The sequence below is a fragment of the Chenopodium quinoa genome, unplaced genomic scaffold, assembly GCF_001683475.1.
Source record: "Chenopodium quinoa cultivar QQ74 unplaced genomic scaffold, ASM168347v1, whole genome shotgun sequence".
Lineage (NCBI taxonomy): Eukaryota > Viridiplantae > Streptophyta > Magnoliopsida > Caryophyllales > Amaranthaceae > Chenopodium > Chenopodium quinoa.
Genome location: NW_018744460.1, coordinates 727,036 through 751,217, shown reverse-complemented (window position 1 = coordinate 751,217; position 24,182 = coordinate 727,036). Strand labels below are relative to the sequence as shown.

General features: G+C 36.9%; 2 protein-coding genes across 2 annotated transcripts; one reads left to right on the top strand and one right to left on the bottom strand.

The window, feature by feature from the left end:
- Positions 1 to 2: 2 nt before the first annotated feature.
- Positions 3 to 7,324, top strand: LOC110697085 (E3 ubiquitin-protein ligase XBAT33-like). The gene is made up of 10 exons (XM_021874426.1): positions 3 to 744; positions 840 to 899; positions 1,125 to 1,196; positions 1,290 to 1,459; positions 3,370 to 3,530; positions 3,631 to 3,689; positions 3,770 to 3,816; positions 3,896 to 4,039; positions 4,925 to 5,016; positions 6,458 to 7,324. Exons 1-10 carry the CDS (start codon positions 568 to 570, stop codon positions 6,994 to 6,996), a joined length of 1,521 nt encoding a protein of 506 aa, XP_021730118.1. The 5' UTR covers positions 3 to 567; the 3' UTR covers positions 6,997 to 7,324.
- A 5,912-nt stretch (positions 7,325 to 13,236) lies between these two features.
- On the bottom strand, positions 13,237 to 15,470 carry LOC110697084 (CEN-like protein 1). Its single transcript, XM_021874425.1, has 4 exons — positions 14,843 to 15,470; positions 14,476 to 14,537; positions 14,310 to 14,350; positions 13,237 to 13,759 (listed from the first exon to the last, which is right to left on the bottom strand). The coding sequence occupies exons 1-4, from the start codon at positions 15,041 to 15,043 to the stop codon at positions 13,539 to 13,541; spliced, it is 525 nt and encodes a 174-aa protein (XP_021730117.1). The 5' UTR covers positions 15,044 to 15,470; the 3' UTR covers positions 13,237 to 13,538.
- Between the last annotated feature and the right edge of the window lie 8,712 nt (positions 15,471 to 24,182).

Below are 24,182 nucleotides of genomic sequence, written 5' to 3'. Positions count from 1 at the left end.
CATATTATTCAACACATGAATTTATGGTAAACAATCATAAATCAACAACCATTTTTTGTTCTTTTGAAAGAAACAACCAAGAATTTTAATCCACCTTCAATTATTTAAAAAAAAAAAAAATAATAATTAAAAAAAAAAAAAAAAACGTAGACCAGGTGAAAGACAAAAGGTAAAGTTGATCCACTCTCAAAAATCAAAATCAGTCCATCAAATTTCTCTCTCTTCTTTCTCTCTCCTCTTTATCTGCACAACTCAGTTTTCTTCAGAACACAATTACTCTTACAGGGGTAGCTGCCACGTTTTTTTCCTCCAATTTCATTATTTTTCTCTTTTTTAATACTCAATTATTTTCATGGCTGCTGCTCTTTTTCCCTCCTTCTTTCTTTGTTCTTGATTTTCAATTTCTGGGTTTTTCTGCTAAATTTCCAATTACCCTAATCATAATCAGTAGCAATTCAAAATACCCAGAAAAAATTTCATGGTAGAAACCCCAATAACACCTAAAACTCCCAGCTTTTTCAGTTTTTAGAGAGAAGAAGAAGCGAAGAGAGAGAAAAGGAGGCGGAGATGGGCAATTCATTTGGTTGCTCCGCCTCCGGTGAGCGGCTTGTGTCGGCTGCAAGAGATGGTGATTTAGTTGAAGCTAAGATGCTTCTAGAATGCAACCCTTGTCTTGCTAAATACTCTACTTTTGGTGGTCTCAATTCTCCTCTTCATTTTGCTGCTGCTAAGGGTCATAATGAGGTATTTCCCATTTCAAAAATATTTGTTTTAATTCAATTTTTTTTAGTTTTTCAACATAATTATATTCTTGGGTGTTTATTGAATTTTGATGTTAGATTGTGACATTGTTGCTTGAGAATGGGGCTGATGTCAATTCCAGAAATTATTGTGGACAGGTATTGAATTTTATTTGATTAATTTGGTTTTGAAGATGTAATTCTTGTGGGTTTTGTTGATTTTGGTGTTTTAATGGATGATTATCATCAGTTAAGAATGGTGTTGAGCTCAAAACTTGTGAATTTTTGCTTATAAAATTGTTGACTCTATGCGGAGATGGTTAATAGAGTGAAAAGAAATTTAGTAAGAGTTGATTGATTGTTTTTTCATGAATTTATTCAAAGACGGCGTTGATGCAAGCGTGTAGATATGGGCACTGGGAGGTTGTGCAAACTCTTCTGCTGTTCAGATGCAATGTAAGTTTTTGACTACTATTAGTTTACAGATTGCAAGGATGCTATTGCTCAATTTGGAGCTGTGAGTTTTGAGTTATTACTGTTGTGTTGCAGGTTACTAGAGCAGATTACCTCAGTGGTAGAACTGCTCTTCATTTTGCAGCTGTTAATGGCCACGTGAGATGCATAAGGCTGTTGTTTGCTGATTTTGTCCCAAGTGCACCGTTAGATTCTTTGAGTGATTTAAGTGCTGAGGGTGGTGAAGGTTCCAATGGGAAAAACAGGTATGACCAGTGACCATGGCCTTTTATTCATCTACCTTTCTGTGTAACTTGTGGCAGTCAGTATGATGAATTATACAGCTATGTGCCTATGTCAATTCATGTTGATTGCCATTTCTCAGACATGGATTTATGAGGAAAGTAGAGGACAGAAAGAAGAGTAGTAGACGGAAAAGAAAAACTAGTAAACACTTAATTTTGAAAATTAGCATATGTTTCTTAATGAGTTAGCAAACTGACTTATTGAGTAAAATTTGTTCAAATGAATCAAACAAACTCTAACCTTAATGGATATGTCTGTCACTCTCTCAGCACCCCTTTCAAGTTATAAGGTGTGTAGGCACTCTAAACTTAAACTTGTTGAGAATCAGTTGATGTTGAGGCCTTACGAGGGACTTATAGTTGAAATTGGATTGAGAGTGACTTGGTGTATCAGAAACTTGAGTGTAGCATATGGACTTCTAAGTTGAAGAATGATTTGCTAGCTATTTGCACGAGTACCTGTTTTAAGTCATAGAGTGAATTATATAGTTTGCAAATTTTGAAAGGACTATCAACCTGTAGATCAGGGGAAAGTCTTCACATACACTTTCTTTTTTATCTTCTATGAAGGAAGTCACTATTTACATCCAATTGATGTGCAGCCGGTAACTCATCCTTTTCTAATGGCAAGACCAAGGAGAGCTCTTACTTGTCACATTTTACCACTGAAGCATGTGGCATAAGCTTATACTTACACCAGTATTGAGTGGTTCTTATACTGATAGAGAGGTGCTTTGGAAGTTTCAAGCAAGTTTGTGTTACTAGATTCGGTTATATTGTGGTTTAATAGATGATACCTTTGGAATCAAAGTAAGTTGTGATTTCAGAATATAGGCTAGGCTGAAGACATTAGACACTTGTAAGTTGTAACTATGACATTTTGGTGGCTAATTGGGACTGCTATGTTGGGTCTTAATTAAAATTTCGCTTCTTTGAAAGCATTGCTTTTTGAGGTAAGCAATTGAGTCTAATTAGCTCTGCAAAAGTCATCGAACATGGTGCGGAAGTCATTGATGGGTGAGGATCTTTCAAGTCCACTGAATAATTTTTTTTTTTTTTTCCAAATGAGAGGTAATTAAGCCACCTTTGTCAACTTCCTCAGGATTCTGGAAGTTGCTGTACAGAAGTCAAACTTTTTTGGGGAACTTAACCAGAGGAATTAGCATTGGATTGCCTTATAGAATTGGAATTTTAATTAAGTAAAAGATGTTAACTTGTTTGGTAACTTTGGATGGCCTTATTTCATGATTCTTTATCTATAATAATGAGAAGATCCTGGCTTACTTATGCCTGTTTTAACATTTTTAAGACATTAGAAGCTTCTGTTTGTAAAGTGTTTGTGCGGTGTATAAATGAGGGGGAAAAACTGCTTGCTACTTTTTGGGGCTATAGGCATTGCCGGATGCTACTATGTTGTGGTATCGTGACTTTTGATCTGTGTGTATTGGGTATGCCCAAACTCCATTTCATTGTACCAACAAGGTATTATGTTTGGTTTTCTGGAAGGCATGCATTCTTATCATCATCTGTGATGTCAGTTGTGGTTGAAGTGTAACAATAGAATACGTATCGGTCGTACGGAGGGACTTTCTTCCTTTTTTTTTTGGTGGTTGATCATTCGTAGAACATTAGAAGTTACAAATGTAAACCAAGTTATTTTCTTTCTTGCTATGCAAATATTTTTGTCATTAGACATTATGATTAAGGTGGTCATTTTGTGTTTCAATAATTTCATCTTGGGTAGTGTGATTAGATATCCAAAAAAAATTTGTTGGGGAACAGAAAGTTTGATGTACAAGTTAATTTGAAGTATTATTTTCGAAGCTGTGTAGGCCACTAACCATGATAATTTCTACTCTTGGTGTTTTCAGTGCTCTGGCGAAGTTTGTTAATAAGCCAGCTGATGGTGGTATTACAGCCCTTCACATGGCTGCATTGAATGGGTATTTTGACTGCATGCAGCTTCTCCTTGATCTTCAAGCAAATGTGTCAGTTGTGACGTTTCATTATGGCACTTCCATGGACTTAATAGGTTAGATCTTTAATTGCACTTAATTGTCAGTTTTCCTCCCTCAAATAGTAATTGATGTTTGCATTAAAACCTGTTAATAAAATGTGTCTATAATCCACAGGAGCTGGAAGTACACCTTTGCATTATGCTGCTTGTGGGGGAAATCTGAAATGCTGTCAGGTGATCTATTTTTACCTTTTATGACTTTAAACGCATAATTATATTGTTGAGCATTGTAAAGATGTATATTTTGTTCTCAGATTCTTCTTGCAAGAGGTGCCAGTCGCTTGACTTTGAACTGCAATGGGTAAATTATCTTGGACAGCCCTTGTCAGCTTCGTCATTTCTTTAATATGTGAGCTTATTAATTGTTTGCTTTCTTTCAGATGGCTTCCAGTTGATGTTGCAAAAATGTGGGGACGTCTTTGGCTCGAACCTTTACTTGCACCAAGTTCTGATTCTATAATTCCAGTATTTCCTCCTTCAAACTACCTATCTTTGCCTCTAATGAGTGTACTCAACATAGCAAGGTAACCTCCAATATTTTATGCCGCTACTTTGGCTGTAGTTCATATGAGTGGGCTTGATAAGAAAGCCTATTGCTATTGTTGTGAGTTTGTGACTTGCTAATGTCAGCTGAAAGACACGAAGTATTAGTGGAGGTAATGGAACAGTATTTGATTTATCAACTCAATGGAAGATGTAAGCTGAAGGCTGACATGATGTGACCCACCCCTATTGCTCCGCCATATGGAAATAAGTTGTGCAAAATTATCTTTTTATATAGTAGTTACATTATGATTTATTAAGATTACCCTTTTAAATAGTAATGGGGAAGGTTAGAGGGGCTCTGTAATTATATTGATAAAGGGTTTTGAATCCCAAAATTTTGATGTTTTTAGGACTTTGTGACTTTTTATTCTAGACCGGAATTATATCCTTCGTGTTTTTTTGATCTTCACTGGAAAGATGTGGACTTTATAGTTGGGAAAATCATGTTGAATTATATTTGCTCTTTGACATCTCTTTCTTATAGCCCGTTTCTGTGGGATGGTAACAAATCTCCTTATGAAACTCCTTTGTCTCATCTCATGTACAAACTATCATGTTGGAAATGTTTTTAGCAGCTACTATAAATAGGCATGCTGTTAGTTTCTGAAATGCCGTTTCTATTCAAGTGCTCTTCTAAATGTTAAACAAGGAAATATATTCCCTTGTATGCTTGGTCACAGTAAAGATTAATTTCGAGGATAGTTGCTTAAGAATTTTCTTAAAGTCAATTTGATGGTTTGTTTTTCCCCTTTGGTACAGTGGAAATGCTTACATGAATTGAGCTAGCCAATATTTTTTTTTCTTACGAATTGGTTACAGTCTGGACTGAGACTAACTGGAGTTATTTTTGTGATGATTCTCAGAGAAAATGGGTTGCAGGCTTCAGTATCCTCCTTTGATGAGTCAGATACCTGTGCTGTATGCTTGGAGAGAGCATGTAGTGTAGCCGCGGAAGGTATTTTATGGACTGTTTTTTATCCACTCAAGTTTGTCTGATGTTTCAATCTCAACAAGACTTTTGTCCTGTCAAAATCCTTATTACTCCCACCCCTGAGGAAAATAAAATGCACTCGAGCCAGAAACTGTAAGCAACAACAATACACCAGTATGCTAGGGCATCAAATTCACTATATTTCTCCGTTGCTCTTTCTCCAGTTCTTGGTGACTACAAAGTATAAACTAAAATAATGAAGAGTAGAGCTTAGATTGATGGTATTTATTACTTGGTACTATTTATCATTTGCTTACTTTATGGAATTTCTATGCAAATCTTTCGTTTTAGAACCATAAACTAGGAGTTCAGAACATATAAGGACTATATCATGCTTAAAACAGCCCTAGATAAGTTCAGTTGCAGAAGCATGTGTCACTCATAATGTTACTGATTAATATTGAGTAAAGCTGATGATTGAACAAAACAAATCAGGAAGGATGACGCTGATAACATATAAGTGAACGAAGGGATAAAAATTGTGATAAAAGCATTTTTTCATTAAGGGATATATGGGTGACTTGTGACTACAGACTCCCTCTTCCTTAGCTTGTCGTGGTTAGACGTCTTCTTTCCCAAATTTGTGTTGGTTATGGAATTAAAAATGGGCTTTAACTGCTTCACTTCATTGGAGTACTCAGTAGCCAATTCTTATAGGAGTATATTTATAGGGCCTTGAATACTTGCCCTTGGGAAACCAAACTTATGTGACCTTTTTTTTTTAACCAAAATAACAAATTTCCAGGTATCTGAAATTTGTAACGGCTCTATGTGGCTCGGACTTTATAGTTAGCTCCTTTTTTTAAGAAACTAAAGCTGGGTGCCTAAGGGTCTGTTATTTGTTTTTGTACTTGCTAGAAAAAAATTCACACCTACTGTAACCCTATAGAAGTTTTAGGTCGCTGAAATTTATGATAATGGGTCTCCAGCCTCCATTCAAACGTCTCTAGTCAATTCGGCTTCATAGTTTGCAAACTTCCCTGAAAGTGCCCTTATTTCCTAACCCTGTGCTGAAAGTAGGCTCTTGTGAGTTTTGAGGCATTAGATTAATGTCGATGTTGGTATTGAAGACTTCAAAATTATCTGGTATAGAAGCTACTTCTGCTGCTCATAACCACACAATTTTTCTGGATATAATAGCTGGTATCCAGGCATGGTGGTGAGACCAAAGAAACTCTATTGCAAACTTAAAGTTCTAAGCATCAGCCTTATATTCTTCTTTGCATAACTGCTTCTTCTGTATCATTACCGTGATTGTTTAGCTTCTAGGTAATGTAGTGTGATAGTGTTTGATTTCATGCCCAATAACTACCCTCTCGGCCAGGGAACCGTTATTATTTTTACATCCTAGTTTATATGGATTAATAACAAGTACTACTGCGTAATACCATCCATTTCTATGCAGGTTGTGGACACCAACTTTGTGTCAAATGTGCACTCTATCTTTGCTCCACATGTAACATTTCTTCCGAGGTGGTTGGACCACCAGGGTCCATTCCCTGCCCACTTTGCAGACATGGGATTGTCTCCTTTGTTAAACTTCCGGGTTCTCTAGAAAAAGAAATTAAACTTCCTCTCTCTCTTGGCTTCTGCACACCGTGTATGCTTCATCCTCGTGATTCTGATCGATCAACAGCCACTTCTTCACCAGACATTCGGAAGAATCGGGTGGCTTCAGTTTCTTCAGATATGTTTTGCCCTGTCTCTTGCAGTCCATTCCCCTCAGCTGCGATCCCCCTGTGCCATTGCAACGAGGGTCCATGTCCATCTTTTCAACCCCGAGATATGGAGAGAGCAGTTGAGTCTCCCCGTCATTCACAAGGAGCAGTCGACTCAGATAAAATGGAAGGTCCTAGATTGGAAAGAACAAGCTGTTCGAGCATGTTCTGGGGGAGGAGGAGTTGCAGCAGAGAACATCAGTGCAATTCTGAGATTAATGCTTAGTACAAAATTAGACATTCATTGTGTGCTTCTGAGTCTTTGACCTTTTATTCAGTCAGCTGCCTGCTGATATATTTAGAAACCATGTCGGGGGGTGTTTATTCGATAGAATTAGGGTAAAAAAAAAAATGGTGTCGCAAAGCGCAAGGTTTCAGATTTCTGCTGTAGTGTTTAGGGGTTTCGAAATTAGGGGTCTGTAAATTTTGATGTCTAAAGAATTGTTTTTGTTGGGTTTGCTCCCTTCTTCCTTTTTAGCCCACTTGTACACAGGTTCACACGTTGATTGTTTAAACATGAAGATTGATCTGTAAGATAGAACTTGTGCCGAAAATCTTCTAAACTCTCCCTTTCCTTTAGTTTAATACTTAATCGATTTATCCGTCTCAAATTAATGCTCCATAAAATTTTATTTAAGTGTCCCAATATATAAATGTTGCTACCAAAATTTTGAAAATGAAATCATAACTTTCTTATGCTACCGAAGGCATCTTGTAAGGCCTTGTTTTTTTAGAGCTGTTCTGCTTTAAAATAATAAATAATATTAAATTATTATAATAATTAATATTTAATAATAATTATAATAATAATAATTAATAATTAATAATAATAATAATAAAAATCGTAGTAATAATAATAATAATTATTATTATTATTATTAACAATAATAATTGATTTTTTATAATAAAAATTAATATTTTAAAGATAATAACTAATATTTAAATATAATAATTATTAATTTTAACAACAATAATAATAATTATAATGATAATAATTATAATTATAATATAATAATAATAATTAATATTTAATAATAATAATAATAAAAATAACAATTATTAATAATAAAAAAAATTGATTTTTTACAATAAAAATTAATATTTTAAAGATAATAACTAATATTTAAAGATAATAATTATTAATTTTAATAATAATAATAATAATAATAATAATAATAAATAATAATTGATATTTAATAATAATAATAATAAATATTTAATATTTAATAATAATTATATTATAATGATAATAATTATTATTATAATAATAATAATAATTAATATTTAATATTTAATAATAATAATAATAGTAATAAAAATAATAATAATTAATAATAATAATAATAATACTAATAATAATTGATTTCTTATAATAAAAATTATTAAAGATAATATCTAATATTTAAAGATAATAATTATTAATTTTTAATAATAATAATAATAAATAATTAATATTTAATAATAATAATAATAATTAATATTATAATAATAATTAATATTTAATAATAATATGTAATGATTTTAATAATAATGCGATAATAATAATAGTGATAACAATAATAATAGTAATAATAATAGTTGTAGTAATAATAGTAGTAGTAGTAGTAATAGTAATAATAATAATAATAATAATAATAACGGTTTGCAGGCTGTTTCGGATTGTTTTGTGCAGCCTTCAAGGGTGTTTTGAAGGCGTTTCTACGGCTATTTACAGGCGAATGTAGTGGTGGTTTTAATCGTCGGTTTTTCTGGCTAAGTGGCTTCGTTTGTGGCCAGGTTTTATTGGTTGTTTTCAGGCGAAATTCTGGTCGTGATTTAGGAGGTTTGCTGCTCACGTTTCTGGCTGTTTTTGGCTCGTGTTTCTGGTGGCTTTTAGGTGGGTTTCAGGTGACTGTTTGGCAGTTTTTGGCTCGTGGTTCTGGTGGCTTTTAGGTGGCTTTCAAGCGGCTTTCTCAGGCTGCGTTTTTTCCGTTTATTGGTCTCGGTTTTTAAGGGGTTGTTTTGAGGGGCTGTTTGGTGCAGTTTTGAGGGGCTGTTTGGTGCAGTTTTGAGGGGTTGTTTGGTGCAGTTTGGTGCAGTTTTGAGGTAGGCAGGCTCTGGCTGTTAGGGGTTGTTTGGTGCAGTTTTGAGGGGCTGTTTGGTGCAGTTTTGAGGTGCAGTTTTGAGGGGCTGTTTGGTGCAGTTTGGTGGCAGGCAGTCTCTGGCTGTTTTGTTGACGGTTTGGCTGTTTTGTTGGCGGTTTTGAGGTGCAGTTTTGTTGACGGTTTGGCTGTTTTGTTGACGGTTTGGCAGTAGGGTGCAGTTTTGTTGACGGTTTGGCTGTTTTGTTGACGGTTTGGCAGTAGGGTCAGTTTTGGTGCAGTTTAGGTGTATATTGGGAGTGTTTTGGTGTTGGTTGTTGTGTCTTGGTTTCATTGGTGTTTTGGTGTTTCAGGTGGCTGGTTTTTGCTGTAGTTTTTGGTGGTTATGTGTGGCTATGTCAACTGCCGTTGTGAAGTTTCATTGTCCCTTTGTGGGTCTTAGTGGTAGTCAGGATGGTAGTGGAAATGGCCTTACTAGAAGTTCTCTTATAAAGCATCTTGCTGATCGTCATTGTTGTATTGGTGCGCGGGATACCACTCGGCATTCTCTTACTTCTAATTTGGCTGTTTACAATGAAGCTGAAGTTACTTTTTCGCGTATGGGGATTTGGTTAATTATGTGGAGTTTGCTACAGAACACATACGCATCGTGCCAGATGCCGTCATAGTATGGGTGAGTTCGTGTCACCCCCAGACAAAGGAGATGGTGTCGTTCGTTTTGTCCTTTATGGTTTCTCCAAGCCTCAAGCTCCCTCCTCTTCTCCTCAGCTCGGGCGCATGGGTGATTTGGTGCAAGATCAACAATTTGGATTTGATGTGGCTCTCCTTGATGGTTTGTTCTCTAAAGGGTTTCGCACTGTGAAGTCTATCCCTCCCAAGTGTCGTTTGGGGTTCTCTCGGGTTTTGAAAGGTGCTCTTGATAATGTGATCTCTAAGCCTGATGATATTTCTTCTTGGGTCTCTTTGTTGGTGTTACCTCTTTGCACCCTTAAGACCTTTCGCCCGCGGAGTAGTCGTGAGTCTCGGTCTTCAGTGAAGCGTCGGCATCAGGAAGAGAGTATATCCCGTGCTATTTGTTCCTAGAGTGCTCCCGGTGGTAGTTTGCAGCTTGTGAGGGAAACTCTAGCAGAGGTTTCTCCTACTTTGGCAGTTGAGGACCTTGATTTGGAAGAGCGGAATATCAAGCAGTGTCGTAGGAAGATATGTGATGGTCATTATACCGCTGCAGTTCGGGTTCTTTCTTCTTCAGGCGTTGCTCCTTATAATGACGCCACTCTCACAGATTTACAGTCTAAACACCCTACTTCTCCTGCTCCTTCCTTGCCTGATATACCTGTTGATGGCCTTCATCTTGTTACTACTTCTGATGTTGTTTTGGACCGGATTAAGAGCTTTCCGCGTGGTACATCTTGTGGTAGGGATGGTTTACGTGCTCAGCACCTTATGGATTGTTTGAGTGGTGCTGTTGTGGCTCTATCGGATGAGTTAGTTGACTCTATTTCCGGGGTGGTTAATCTCTTTCTTGCTGGAAAGTGTCCTTTGGAGCTAGGAGAGTATATTGCTAGTGCTCCTCTTACACCTCTGGTTAAGCCTGGTGGTGGTATTCGTCCTATAGCTGTGGGTACTGTTTGGCGGCGTCTGGTTTCGAAGGTCGGTGCTGTTATGGTTGGCCAGTCTTTAGGAAGTTACTTTGCTGGTCTCCAATTTGGTGTTGGTGTTTCTTCGAGTGGTGAGGCGATTCTTCATGCTGTAAATCGGTTTATTGAGGATCGTGGTTCTGATGTTGGTCTTTCTATGTTATTGGTGGATTTTCAAAACGCCTTCAATCTAGTTGATCGTGGGGTCATGTTACGGGAAGTTCGTCGTCGTTGTCCAGGCCTTTCGCGTTGGGTTGAATTCTGCTATTCTAATCCAGCAAGATTGTATTATGGGGACCACACCTTATGGTCGTCTCAGGGGGTGCAGCAGGGTGATCCTCTTGGTCCTCTTCTTTTTGCTTTGGTTTTACAGTCCTTAGTGTGTAAAATCATGGACAATTTTGATATATGTCTTCAGGCTTGGTATTTGGATGACGACACTGTTATTGGTGACACGTTGGTGGTGGGGAAGGTTTTGCAGTTGATTATGGAGGAAGGGCCTGGTTTTGGGTTACATCTTAACGTGAAAAAAACCGAAGTTTTCTGGCCTTCGGAAGACCCTAGAAGCAGGCTTGTGGGTGTCTCTCCGCCTGATATTGCTCGACCTTTGCGCGGGGTTAAGTTGCTTGGTGGTCCTGCTAGTTCTGATTCTGATTTTAGTGGTGAGCTTGTGATGCAGAGGGTGACCAAGACTATTGCGCTAATGGATAAGGTTGCCAACCTTGATGATCCTCAGTGTGAGCTATTGTTACTTAGGGCTTGTACCGGAGTTTCTAAACTCTACTTTGCTTTGCGTACTTGTCCCCCTAGTACTTTTGAGGCGGCTCAGCGTACTTTTGACGGGGCTCTTCGATCTTCCTTGGAGCGTATTGTTACTGCTTCGGGGCCTGGGTTTGGCGACTGGCAATGGCAGCTTGCTACCTTACCATTTGCGTTTGGAGGGCTTGGGGTTTACTCCACTGGTGATGTTCGTCATTATGCCTTTCTTGCTTCTCGGTTACTGTCTGCTGGGTTGCAAACTCAGCTTCTTCGGCATGCTGGTGTTGTTGGTCTTGGACGAGCCTTTGTTGATGCTTTGAGTCTGTTTAATGGAATAGTGGAGTCTGACATTATGTCTAATCCTAGTGAGATCGCTGCCCCTAAACTCATGAAGAAATTGGCAGATATATATATTTCACAAAGATTACGGCTTCTGCAGAATCCGCCTATTCTTTGTCTCCTCGGCAATCAGCATTGTGGAAATCGCAGCAGGGAGATCACACCTCTGCTTGGCTTCGGGCAGTCCCTATTTCTGGGTTAGGTCAGACGATGAACGCTAAGACCTACCGATGTGTGTTGTGCTACAGGATGGGTGTTCCTTTGTTCTCTATCTTGACACCATGTTTGGCTTGTTCTCGGGTTTTCACTGGGGATATTTATGGTGATCACGCGGTGTCGTGTGCTGGTATTGTGGGTATTAAACATCGGCATAATGTTGTTCGGGATACCCTTGTTGATATCTGCTACAAATTTGGGATTTCAGCTCGAAAGGAGGTGGACATAGGGTTGACTGGAGGGAATGATGGGCCTCTCAGACCTGCTGATTTGTTACTTTATTATTGGGATCGTGGTCGTGATGTTTGTGTGGACGTTACGGGGTCTTCTCCTTTGACGCCTTTGTATGTTTGTGTGGTCGTGATTTTATTATTATTATTATTATTATTATTATTATTATTATTATTATTATTATTATTATTATTATTATTATTATTATTATTATTATTATGCGGTAATAATAATAATGAAATCTGCTCTATTCTGCTCTGCTTTGCCTAGAAGCTCAAAAGAACAGGACTTTACTTCAATAATGACCTTGAATAGATATGACTTATTCTTTTAGGACAGGAAAAATTGTAAACTTTTCCAGTTGTAATTTCTGACAAAGTAATTAGGAATTCACCTAATTAGACATAACAATTACATCTTGAGTCATTTTTAGGCTTTAGATACATTGAATGAGAATGTAAGGGACCTTACTCAAAGAAATTTTCTTGCACTTCATGTAGGATTATAAAGCAAGCACCTCCAACCAGTTATCAGAACCAACTGTAAGATATAGAATTGGATCATCCCGAAAACCCGATTAAAATTAGGGTCTTGAATATACCTTTCTCGATCTCAAAACATACAAAGTATATTACTACCTTCATTACATATTAATTGCAATAAAGGGGTATTATTTGTGAAATATAAAAAAATTTATTTATTTCACTTAATATGAAACGGAGATAGTATAAGAAAATCAATATGAGGTAATTAGGAAATGATTAGCGATAAGTGACCCAAAAAACAATACTGTATTTTTTAAACCCAAATTTACTCAATCCAAAACTGAACGATCAGATTAACTAGTTGGACAGGTAAGGTGAAGTGCATACTGATACAGGTGATGGGACATTCAGTTAATATTAGTACTAGACTACACTCTACAGAGGTATGATGGAAGAAGTGGGCCCCTCCCACTTCAATTTTGCAAAGCCACCACATAAGTACAGCACCTTCTGATATAGCGTCTATTTCATTTTATATTACGTAAAATATTCAAGATGTATATTTGAACATACTTATTGTTAGGTATTATCTAAAATAATAAAATTTGACATTTTAAAACAACATATTGAATTAAATCTAACAATTAAACATGAATATGTTTTCTTTTAAATACGAGTGATAATTGTAATGAAACGAATGGAGTATTAAACAAGTAAATCACGTCAAAGAGGATCATTAAACCATTTCATTAAAAAACACTGGAAAAAGGACATACAATAACACATGAATGACATACATAGCTAGCAATTTCTGAAATATAATAATTCAGAAACCTAAGCTACTTTCTCTTATGAAACACGACCATTTCTTAACTTAACCTTCCAAAACCTACGTACCCCTTTCCCAATTAAAACGTACATAACATGCATGCAACATAAAATGTAATACTAGCTAGAAACCTTAATAATAACCTTAACATAATGTGTATATATTATGTATCTCGCTTGGATTAATGTTGATCATCTTCTTCTGGCAGCAGTCTCCCTTTGTGCATTGAAGTAGACGACAGCGACCGGGAGGCCTAAGCCATTTTCAGCAGCAAACCTCCTAGTGTTGAAACAATCCCTTGACGACGGTGTCCTCACTGTCTGCCTTCCTCTTGTTTGCTTGAACAATATGAAGATGTACCTATGTATTCCAACCACCGGCTTTGGTGTTTCATAGCAAACTATTTCTTTACCTACATGTTCAATTTTGTAAACACATTAGATTATCAAAAACAATAGTAATATTTGTACATATTATTTACTAATATGATTAACTAATATTAATACTTGTACTTTTATAATATTAATACTCGTACTTTTATTTATGCTTATAGTTGGCATGGCATCATACACGAGGAATGTTTCTAAATAAGATAAGAGTTAGCAAAAAAATATTATTTATTATTAATTAAAATTCTTTGCCATTAATAAGTACTATTGCTTTGTATCTCTTTTTTTTAAAAAAAAATTACTATTGCTTTGTAAAGTTGTTAATGTGATTAAATGGAGAAAAAATTTCATTGGACTAGAACTCTAGAAGATGCGAACCAATGACATAAAATTGAGATATTATTCAACTTTATTTAGAAGATGCATATGCATAATAGATGGAAGCAAGCACAAGGATTGTTCAAAAGAAATTTCTAGATGTCTACATCAATTAAGTATTAGCACTTGCTTTGTCCACTATTAGCAACCACGCAACATTACTAGTTCAAATTTCGTTGTGAGATTAAGACTTACCGAATGTAATATCAGTTGTTCCAGGAATATCCGTCACAATCCTACAAGATGTACAGAAAAAAAAAGATACATACATGAGACTACATCATAAATTCACAATATAATTACTTCTAACAAAAAAGTTGAAGAAAATAAGAGAAATTTGGTGGGTTATAGAAATACAAACCAATGGAGATGTTCTCTTAGGTATGGGTCGCTAGGGCTTGGAGCATCTGGGTCTACCATGATCTACAAAACAACACCATAACATACGTAATCAAAACTATAAATTAGTAATTACGTGTATATATATAAATGAAAAATAAATTAAGTTGAAATATAGCTTGTGCATCCAAATATAACAATGTGAACTCATGTTTATAGTTTATAACTACCTTCGTCCTGATCAGTTGTCAGATTACCAATTCAAATTACAATGTTGATAATAACAGCAAAATCCAGAAAAAGCTAAGTATTGTTTATTTCTTTTCTTTTACATGCAACATAAACAACCATGCATCTGGTTAGCTAGGAAAGGGTGTAGTGAAACTTACCAAAGTATAAGAGGACCTCATGTCTTCACCACCAATCTCGACTCGAGGTTTCGATGCAACAACAGCAGGCATAAGCTCATGGCCATTGGAAACTTGCTTGCTTGAGTTGTAAGTCACATCTAACCTCACACTTGGGTTGAAAATGTCAACCACCTCTCCTATAACCCTTCCTATTATCAAAGGTTCTACACCTCTTGCCATGTTGATTAAAATTAAGTGATGAAATATTAAGTAACAAGTTACAATACAAAGAAGTGTATACTAGAAAAATACAAGTTTCTTCTCTTTTATCTTTGGTGCAATATAATGGTTATTACCTACATGTATGGCCTTTTTATAGACACAAAATTTAGAGAGAGAAAAAGAGAAACCAAAAATAGGGAGCTAGTGAGAGAATAGAATTTCATTTTTTTTAGAAGCTTAATAATATTTTAGAATGAATTTGGACATAACCATCAAGATTTGTCCAGCTATCATGAAAACAAAAAATAACACACGTTTGAATAAGTTCAATAGATGCAACAAGGTGAGACAATATGTAGTGTTAGAGATGCCCTTTTTTCTTTTTGGAAATCTCTCTTACAATAGCTAAGATACCCTTTCTAGTTTTGAATCAATTATATAAGAGAAACTCGTAGTTGATTCCAGTGGTTTGGATTTAAAATCCGATTTTACGTGTTTTATTTTATACTTTTTACTTATACTAAGTTGATAAAAATTTTAGTTTACTTATATCAGGCCAACACGTACATATAAAATAGGGCTAAAAAGTCTGATGATCTCTGAAAATGTTTTATCGTAGTCGTTAATATAGTAAAAGTAAACCAAAGTGCAAGAATCTATTTGTCAATGGCCAATTGGCTGTTAAGAGTGGAGAATTTACTTTTTGTCTAATTAAAAATCATTATCTTTGGACGAATAGGAATTCAGCTTTTTGTTCATAAAACATGACTTTGATGAAAAAATATCTTATCAAGAAGCATGGGATATGTTGCTAATCATATAAATTACTCATGCAAAAGAAACAAGAAGGACAGCTACTTATCTTATTGGGGGATGCTTTACTTGATTTAGTAGTGAAAAGACTTGTTTTTTTAATGTTATTACTTAGTTTATTGTTGGAGAATGTCAGGGAGAACCAAAGTTTTCCTTAATAAGAACTAGAAATATTTGACATTATTTATTATTTGTATCATTTTTGACAAACTAAACTTTTAAAAATGTTTTTTGCTTATTCAATTATAGATTGTGATTATTATTATTCAACTTGGCCGGTTCATGCATATGTAAAGAGTCATATTTCATGTACATCGTCCAATCAATATTCTTCCCCAAGTTTAAGGCCGCCAAATCAATAGTCGTGATATTGATTAATTAGGAATATAGATAAAATTATTTTCAATTGATGTTATTAATATTTGATGATATTTTACTTTTATGTGTATGTTATATACGAGTAATATTTTTCATGTGGTAACTTCATATAAATGCAAATTAAAGTTCTAAATTATCGTCAAATAAATAAAAAGAGGGAATATATATTCCGAACATTATTTCATGTAATTAAGAACAGTGCGGTTATCCAATATAAAACATCATTTATAGTGGAATCTTCATAGAGAATTACAATTTACAAGTTGATCAAGTTGAAACACTATTCTTATACTCTTGTTAAATAACTGATATGAAGTACAATTAGACATATAGACTAATAATAAAACAAACAATAATCTCATTAAAAAGTTGTATTAGAGATAACATTTGCACGTAAAAGAGACATGAACTGACATATTTTAACTTGTATAAGTGTATACTAATCACAAAAACCACCTAATACATACTGAAAACGTTATAAGTAAAGAACAACCAAAGTGTACGATAAACACTTGTACGGCCGATTCTAATGCATTCTCTCAATAAAATAACCAAAATCTTAATAGTCAACTTAATGGGAGCATTAAGTCTACTACGTACTTTGTATTAGATGTAATTAAAAATTCAATTGCACTTGAAAAATACAGACAATTATAGTGTTGTGTCATTGCACTTGTCAGTTGGTACCCAAGATTTGTGATCAAATTCAGTCGAATTTATTAATGATTTGGTTTTTCTTATGCTAATAAGTGATCGATTTTGGTGATTAGAAAACGATTTTGATGTTAAGAACCATTGAACAAGCAATAAAATGTATGTAGTATTTATCAAAGTGTTACATTGTATTAATTTGTATTTTACTATGACTGTTACATGAATTTACTAATTTAAACTTATTTTTACAATATAAAATTGAAATTTAGTGGATAATTTTTAGTTGAAGCGAAATCCGAACATGGAATTATGTTCACAAAATTAAACCAACATTCCTCAATCATTTTCTAAAAAATCTTCTTGTACATCTAACATTATATCGTGTAAATCAGTGTTGAATTAGAGGAATCTTCTATAAGAAAGGATCTTCCAATTCATAAAAAGGTTATAGCTTCTTATCAAATTGGAAAAGAATTATGTTGTGTATGGTTTTTAAAACACAAGATATATAGTTCTAAAATGTAACTAATTAAAGAATCAAAATTGTCAATAATATTCTAATAATTATACCTTTTCTACAACATTATAATAAGTGAATAGATTCTTAATTCTTTTAATATACGTGCCATGAGTCGTTGCAGGGACACGTATGAAGAGTTTTTTTACACTTGTGGAAAAGTTGGAAGAAATTGGCAACTTCATATGGTAATTAAAGTTGCCAACGCCATCTATTTTCCTAGTGATTTTTTGACTGTAAATTCTTTATCAATGTCTTCATTATTTTACACGTTGCTTTATATGGCTCACTCAACATCTTTAGGTTTTGTTCCATTCACCATATTTCGCATGCTACATTACTTGTTCTTATTCCGAACATAATTTATGATAAAGTCAAATCAATAACTAGTAATAATTTATCACACTAATTAGATTAGATCAGTTCATGTAATTCTTTCTTATAACACTCGTGTATTACTTCCTTTTAAAATAGCACTGAACTGAGTAGACCGATGACATATCCCACTTGATTTAGGTGCCCGGACTTGAGGCAAGACACGAACTAGTGTCTAGTACTAACCCATTTTATTTATTACTACCCAATGATGCACCGTATACAATAAGTAAGACTTATCTCTTAGCACACATTTTCTCATAATATGATAAGCCTTGATGAGAAGAGCCCAAGACCCACTCGACTCTGAATTAGCGGATGAGGTAACCCTTAAAAAAAAAAAATAAAAAAAAAAAAAAAAACAAATAAAATAAAGACAGGCAGTAATATTGAGACACGATATGGTAATGTCCACACTTATTGGTGCCGTACTCAAAGAACAAGTTATTTTAATTATAAAATTGTAAAAAAATAAAACTTAAATCATAATTTTTACATGCATGATTTCTATCTTTACAATATAGTTGCATAAAGAATGAAAGATATATTCAATGGTAAAAACCAAAAACTCAAGATAATGGTGAATAATGCAATCCATGTTTATAATAGTTGCACTGACTTAAATTGGGAAGAATGCAGCGGACAAGTAATGTTCCTGAATGAAGTCTCTGCTTATTCCCTCACAAATAAATTGTCTTTTTGTCACAAACAACAATATGATTCCATAATTAAACACATAATTTGTCTTATTGCGCACCATGATGTGACATTTTTAGCACAATTTTTGTTAATGGTATCAACTTTTTCCTCAACTAATATGGTACAACACTAGACGACCATCCATATATGTTATTTTGTTGTTAATGTCTGCTAATACAATGTGCACATGATAAGCTTTTTAAGATGGATGTTATACAATTATATATAAAAATGGAGTAAATTATATAGAGATTTGAATCTAGTTCAAATTAGTCACTTATATTCTTGTGTTTATTAATATGTATAAATTTAAAGTCTTTTTTTATTGTCTAGTTGTTCATAAGCTATATAACTTTTCATTGTGATATTGGCCTATATTTGAAATTAAATCATTTCTTAAAAAAATTCAATACGGAGTAGTTTTTTTTTTGGGACATATATAATTAAGCTCATTAAAACCAAGGTAAAACTATAAATCTTTTATAAAGATTGATTTATCACACTGATATTGAGGAGTATATTGATTGGACAGTTTTAGAATGACTACAATAAAATGGTAGCCATTACAGTGAATAAAATCTCTACAGTTCATTTATATTTGACTCATCAGTACCGTTTGTCGGGATGACTAGCTTGGTACTTTAAATATACAAAAAAATATTTAAAAAAAAACCCTCATGGATAAATAAAAATCCCCTTCGATCGATTTACTTCTCCAATCTGCTATTTAGCTCCTTCTCTCTTTATCCAGTATCAGTTTATATGACCTCGAGGGACACCCCATGCATTTACTTCAATTTTGAAAAAAAATTATGAAATTGGCCCAAAAGCGTGGATATTATAACCTTAATTTTGGACAATTTTTGGCTTTTTTGGACCCGAAATGGATATAGGTGGGGTGCTTTCCATAGAGCACAAGATACCCCATGAGTGCATTTAGGTGGTTGGAACCGACCACTTTGCCTTTAAAATTTCAATTTACCCGTTTACATCTTATGCCTCTATCATTAGCTCAAGGTCACCACGAGCCTTCTATGGCCGACTAGTAGTCATATAAGCTTCCATACATTGTTATATGACCCCAATATGCATCTCCTACAATCACAGGTCCTCCAAAATTGGTCCGATGTCAAGACCGTTTTGACGTACTCTAAGCAATTCATTAATATTTGACTAATCAAGACCATTTGATGAGATGACTTGGTTCTTAAAAAAACGGCTATTTCACCAAATGCCACTGAGTACTTAAAAAATTCACCAAATGCCATCGTGTTTTTCAAAATTCACCAAATGCCACTGAGGTTTAGTACAATATCACCAAAAGTCATTTCTGTTAGTTGACTGACAGTTCACTCCACCACTTGTCACGTGTCACCTTCTGATTAGTCCTTTTTTAAAAAAAATAATTAAACAAAAATTTTAAAAAAAATCCAAAAATATTTAAAAAAATTAAAAAAATAATAAAAAAAATTAAAAAAAAAACAACAACAAAAAAATAAAAATAAAAAGAACTTAGAGGTGGCAAGCCACCACCTCCTCCCTGCCGTCAAGCCCCCTGCCCACCCCAAAACCCTAGTCACCACCACCCCCTGTCGCCGGGGCTAGCACAGGAAGGTGCGTCGGCCTCCGGCAACCCCTGCCCTATCCCGTCGCGAGCGCCTAACCCGCGAACCCCACCCCCCCTTCCTCCACCACCCCGAAACCCCACCCTTCTTCCTCTCCTTCTTCGTTAGTTCACAACCATCGCAGCGAAATTACCACACCAACTCCCACCAGCACCTGCCAACACCAACCACTGCATCTCAAAAGCCGACTAGCAGCAACTCCAATCACCACCAATTTTTATGAAGAACCCTAAGAAAATTAAATTGGGGTTTTTTGTTTGGTGAAGCAATTCACAAAATTGTTTGCTCTAATTGATTGTATGTTGGATTGTGAACATTTTGGTACAAGTTTAATAAAATTTGGTGAAGAAATGATGTTCCTCAAGATTTCATGCGTGAGCTTCAATGGCGTTTTTGTGCGTTTGGGAAGAGGAGGGGAAGGGGAGGGGGCCCGGCATCGGCAGAGAAATGGTGGCGAGAGAGAAAGGGGTGGGGTTTCGGGGTGGTGGAGGCTGGTGGCTGGGGTTCCAGGACCACCGGCGGCTGGGCTGGTGGCTAGGGTTTGGGGTTCAGTTTTTTTTTTATTTTTTTTATTTTTTTTTTTACTTTTTGTTATTTTTAATTTTTTTTTTTTAAAAAGGACCAATCAGAAGGTGACACATAGCAAGTGGTGGGGTCAACTAACGATCCACTAACGGAAATGGAATTTGGTGATATTGTACTAAACCTCAGTGGCATTTGGTGAATTTTGAAAAACACGATAGCATTTGGTGAATTTTTTAAGTACTCAATGGCATTTGGTGAAATAGCCGTAAAAAAAAAAAAATGACACCTACCCCTTCTCTTTTTCCTTCCTTAGCTTCTTTATTTGCTTGTTATGTGTATATGATTATAATGAATTTCAAGTTTTAATAATCCCTTCTCCTCTCTTAATTGCATTATATTTAGGGTTCTTCTTGTTGTGGGTGTTGATTAGGGGATTTTTCCCCGCCACGTGGACTAATCATGTGTTGCCATGTGGCCTCTATGTGGACCAATCAGAGTCCGCCACGTGTCACCTCATGAGAGGTCCAAAGTGGAACTATCAGGCGGCAGACAGAAAGGCCTGTCAGGAAAAGCAGTCTCCAGCGGCCCAATTTCCCAGGTTAGTCCAATCAGTCCTAGGTTTCCCAAAAACCTAGTATTGGGCACAGTCTTTTAGACTATAAATAAGGTGGTTCCCCCAAGGAAACACCTATTCATAAATTTCCAAACACATTTACTCTCAAAGTAGAGAACTAGTTAGTCACCTGACACCCCAAAACTGAGCAATTCACATTGTCGATCCTCTCTTGGACTCCAAGAGAGACTTTACTTTCCGCACTTAAACTCCTCATACACGTTCTAACTTGATCGTTGGAGGCGGAGCTCCCACCAACAGGAGTCTCTGTTATTTTGCAGGTACAGGCGTTTAGAAGTTAGTCTTGGATTTGTAACTCTCCCGCAGGACATCAAAAAACCCCGAAACATTTGGCGTCGTCTGTGGGGAGAGTACATCTAAGATGGCTTCACAAGAGCCTGTACCGAGTCTAAGTGAGAAGCGGCCCATGGCCGACGTCCAGGTCACCTCAGACCAGGACACAGATGATGACTATGAAGTCGTCACTCGCACTGCACCTGACGAGACCCTGAGGACCCGACGCGTCCGCCCCACCTAAAGGAGGGAGCGAACCGTCAACCAGGCAGGGCCCAATGATACAGCTGGTCCGCCCACTGTTCCCCAGGAGGCCGAGGGATCCACCCCTATTACTAGGAACGAGCTCATGAATCTCATAACAAGTTTCAAAGGGGAGATCAAGGATCTCATTGCTGGACAGACGGCTGTTCCTACCAAGGAACAGTCGGCCAAAAAGCCCTCTCATTCTGGGAGGAATAAACCGGTCAAGGACCGAGAGGCTACTCCTTACCCCAAGCCAAGGGAGGGGCAGCAGCCTTTGATAAATCTGGCCAAGCTCCAATTCCCTGAGCCGGGAAAGAGGAAAGCCATCCGACATATTCAGCCGGACGGTTCCAAGAAAACATATTCCGATGCTCGGATGATAATCCAGCAAAAGAAGAATATGCAACTATCAGAGTCGGCTTCTACGTCGAACTTTAATGATAGTTTTCAGAACACCTCTATGAGGTATTCTAATCTACCCCAAGGGGGTCAGACATGCTGCATGTCCGCCCAGTCTACTCCTCAAATGTTCCAGGCGACCCCGTATGTGCCCCAGCAGCCATACGAGTCGTATGGACAATTTTACGTGCAGCCTACCCTTTTTGGGGGACAGGCGGCACCAATAGTCCAGCCTTTAGACTGGAAGCTTCGGCTGCAGAGACTCGGGGTACAGCCGTCGGCTTTCTCCAAAGAAATAACAGAGGTCGCACAGCCGGCCAAGGTAAAAAATGTATTGGTATGCACCTATGACGGTACCACCAATCCTGAGGACCACCTAATGGCTTACACCAACCTTATGTATCTTCAAGGGTTGGATGACGCCACTTGGTGCAAGTGCTTCCCGGCCACCATTAAAGGGCGTCGTCCAACAATGGTTTGGCAACTTGCCAGCCGAGTGCATTAATAATTTTAGGACGATTGCATATTTGTTCGCGTCCAACTTCTCAATGAACATCCCTGCTAAAAAAACGAGCCTTGATCTGGGCACCATACAGCAGGGAGAGAAGGAAGGGTTGCGCTCGTATATCAGGCACTTCAATCTGATGAGAATTCAGATTCAAGGATTGTCTGATGAGGTAGCCTACACAGACTTTTTTAAGGGTCTGAAGGACGGGTCGGCCTTCAAGTTCGATCTCGTCAGAAAGAGGGTTGCTACCCTCCAAGAGGCATTGATGGAGGCGGACGCCTATATACAGGCGACCGAGCTCTGCAATGTCGGAAAACAGTCGGACTCAAAGAGGTCCGACAAAGAAAGAGAGTCGGCCTCAACAGCCGGCTAAAACAGAAGAAAAGAAAAGAAAACAAGTCTGGGTGGCTGAAACATCTGAACAGCCATCCCAGAAGAGAAAGAAAGAAGGGAAGACGTACTCCCCAAAGTACGAATTTAACAAAGACTGCTACTCCATCCTCGTGGAGATAAAGGACCAGGTCTCCATCGAGAAGTCGGCTCCTATGAAAGGTTCCGCCAAAAATCGGAACATTAATAAATATTGCCACTTTCATGAGGATATTGGTCATGATACCAATGAATGCTATAGTCTCAAGCGTTTGTTGGATCACTTGGCTAATAAAGGGGTGTTAAAGTCTTACGTTCTGAGGTCCAAAGTTACCCTACATACAAACGCTGGTCCAAGAAGAAGTCCAGCTCTGCTAATAGTTCGGATACGGATGAAACCCCGATCTATACAATAGCAGGCGCCTTCGCAGGAGGTGGCCCGACCATTCGGGGTAACAAGGACTACATCCAGGGCCTCGATATTAATTCAGTAGACAAGGGACAGGCGTCCAAGGACCCCTTCCCCGAAGTCATAATTACTGAAGGGGACCGGGGACAGGTCAAAAGACCGCATGATGACCCCGTGGTCATCGAATGCAAAGTGGCCAACCAAAGAGTCGGCCGCATTCTTATTGATACTAGGAGTTCTTCTGATCTCATCAGTCTCAAGTGCCTGACCAAGCTCAGGTACAAATCTGAAAGTATGCACCGGGTCTCTCATCCCTTAGTGGGATTTGGAGGTGGTGCAGTACATCCGGTAGGTTGGATAAACCTACCCGTCCGCCTGGGCGAGAAGAGAAAGGGACGCCACATGGTGGTCCGGTTCTTAGTTGTTGAAGAACTGACGGCCTATAACATGATTCTGGAGCGCCCTACCCTTAATCAATCTAAGCTGTTATCATTCCATCTCTTATGCTTCTCAAGTTTGAGAGAGATGATGGAACAGTCGGCTCCCTACGGGGAGACCAAAAAATGGCCAGGGAGTGCTATCTCTCTGATGTCAAGACCACTGCGGTCGCAGCCGGCCCCAGTGAAGAAGCTGCGCCTGCTGCAGCGGCAGCCGACAAAAAGAGAAAGGTCAGCCAACTAGTGGCCAAGAAAAAAGACAAATAGCAGTCACTGCCCGGTCAGAGGCCGGATGA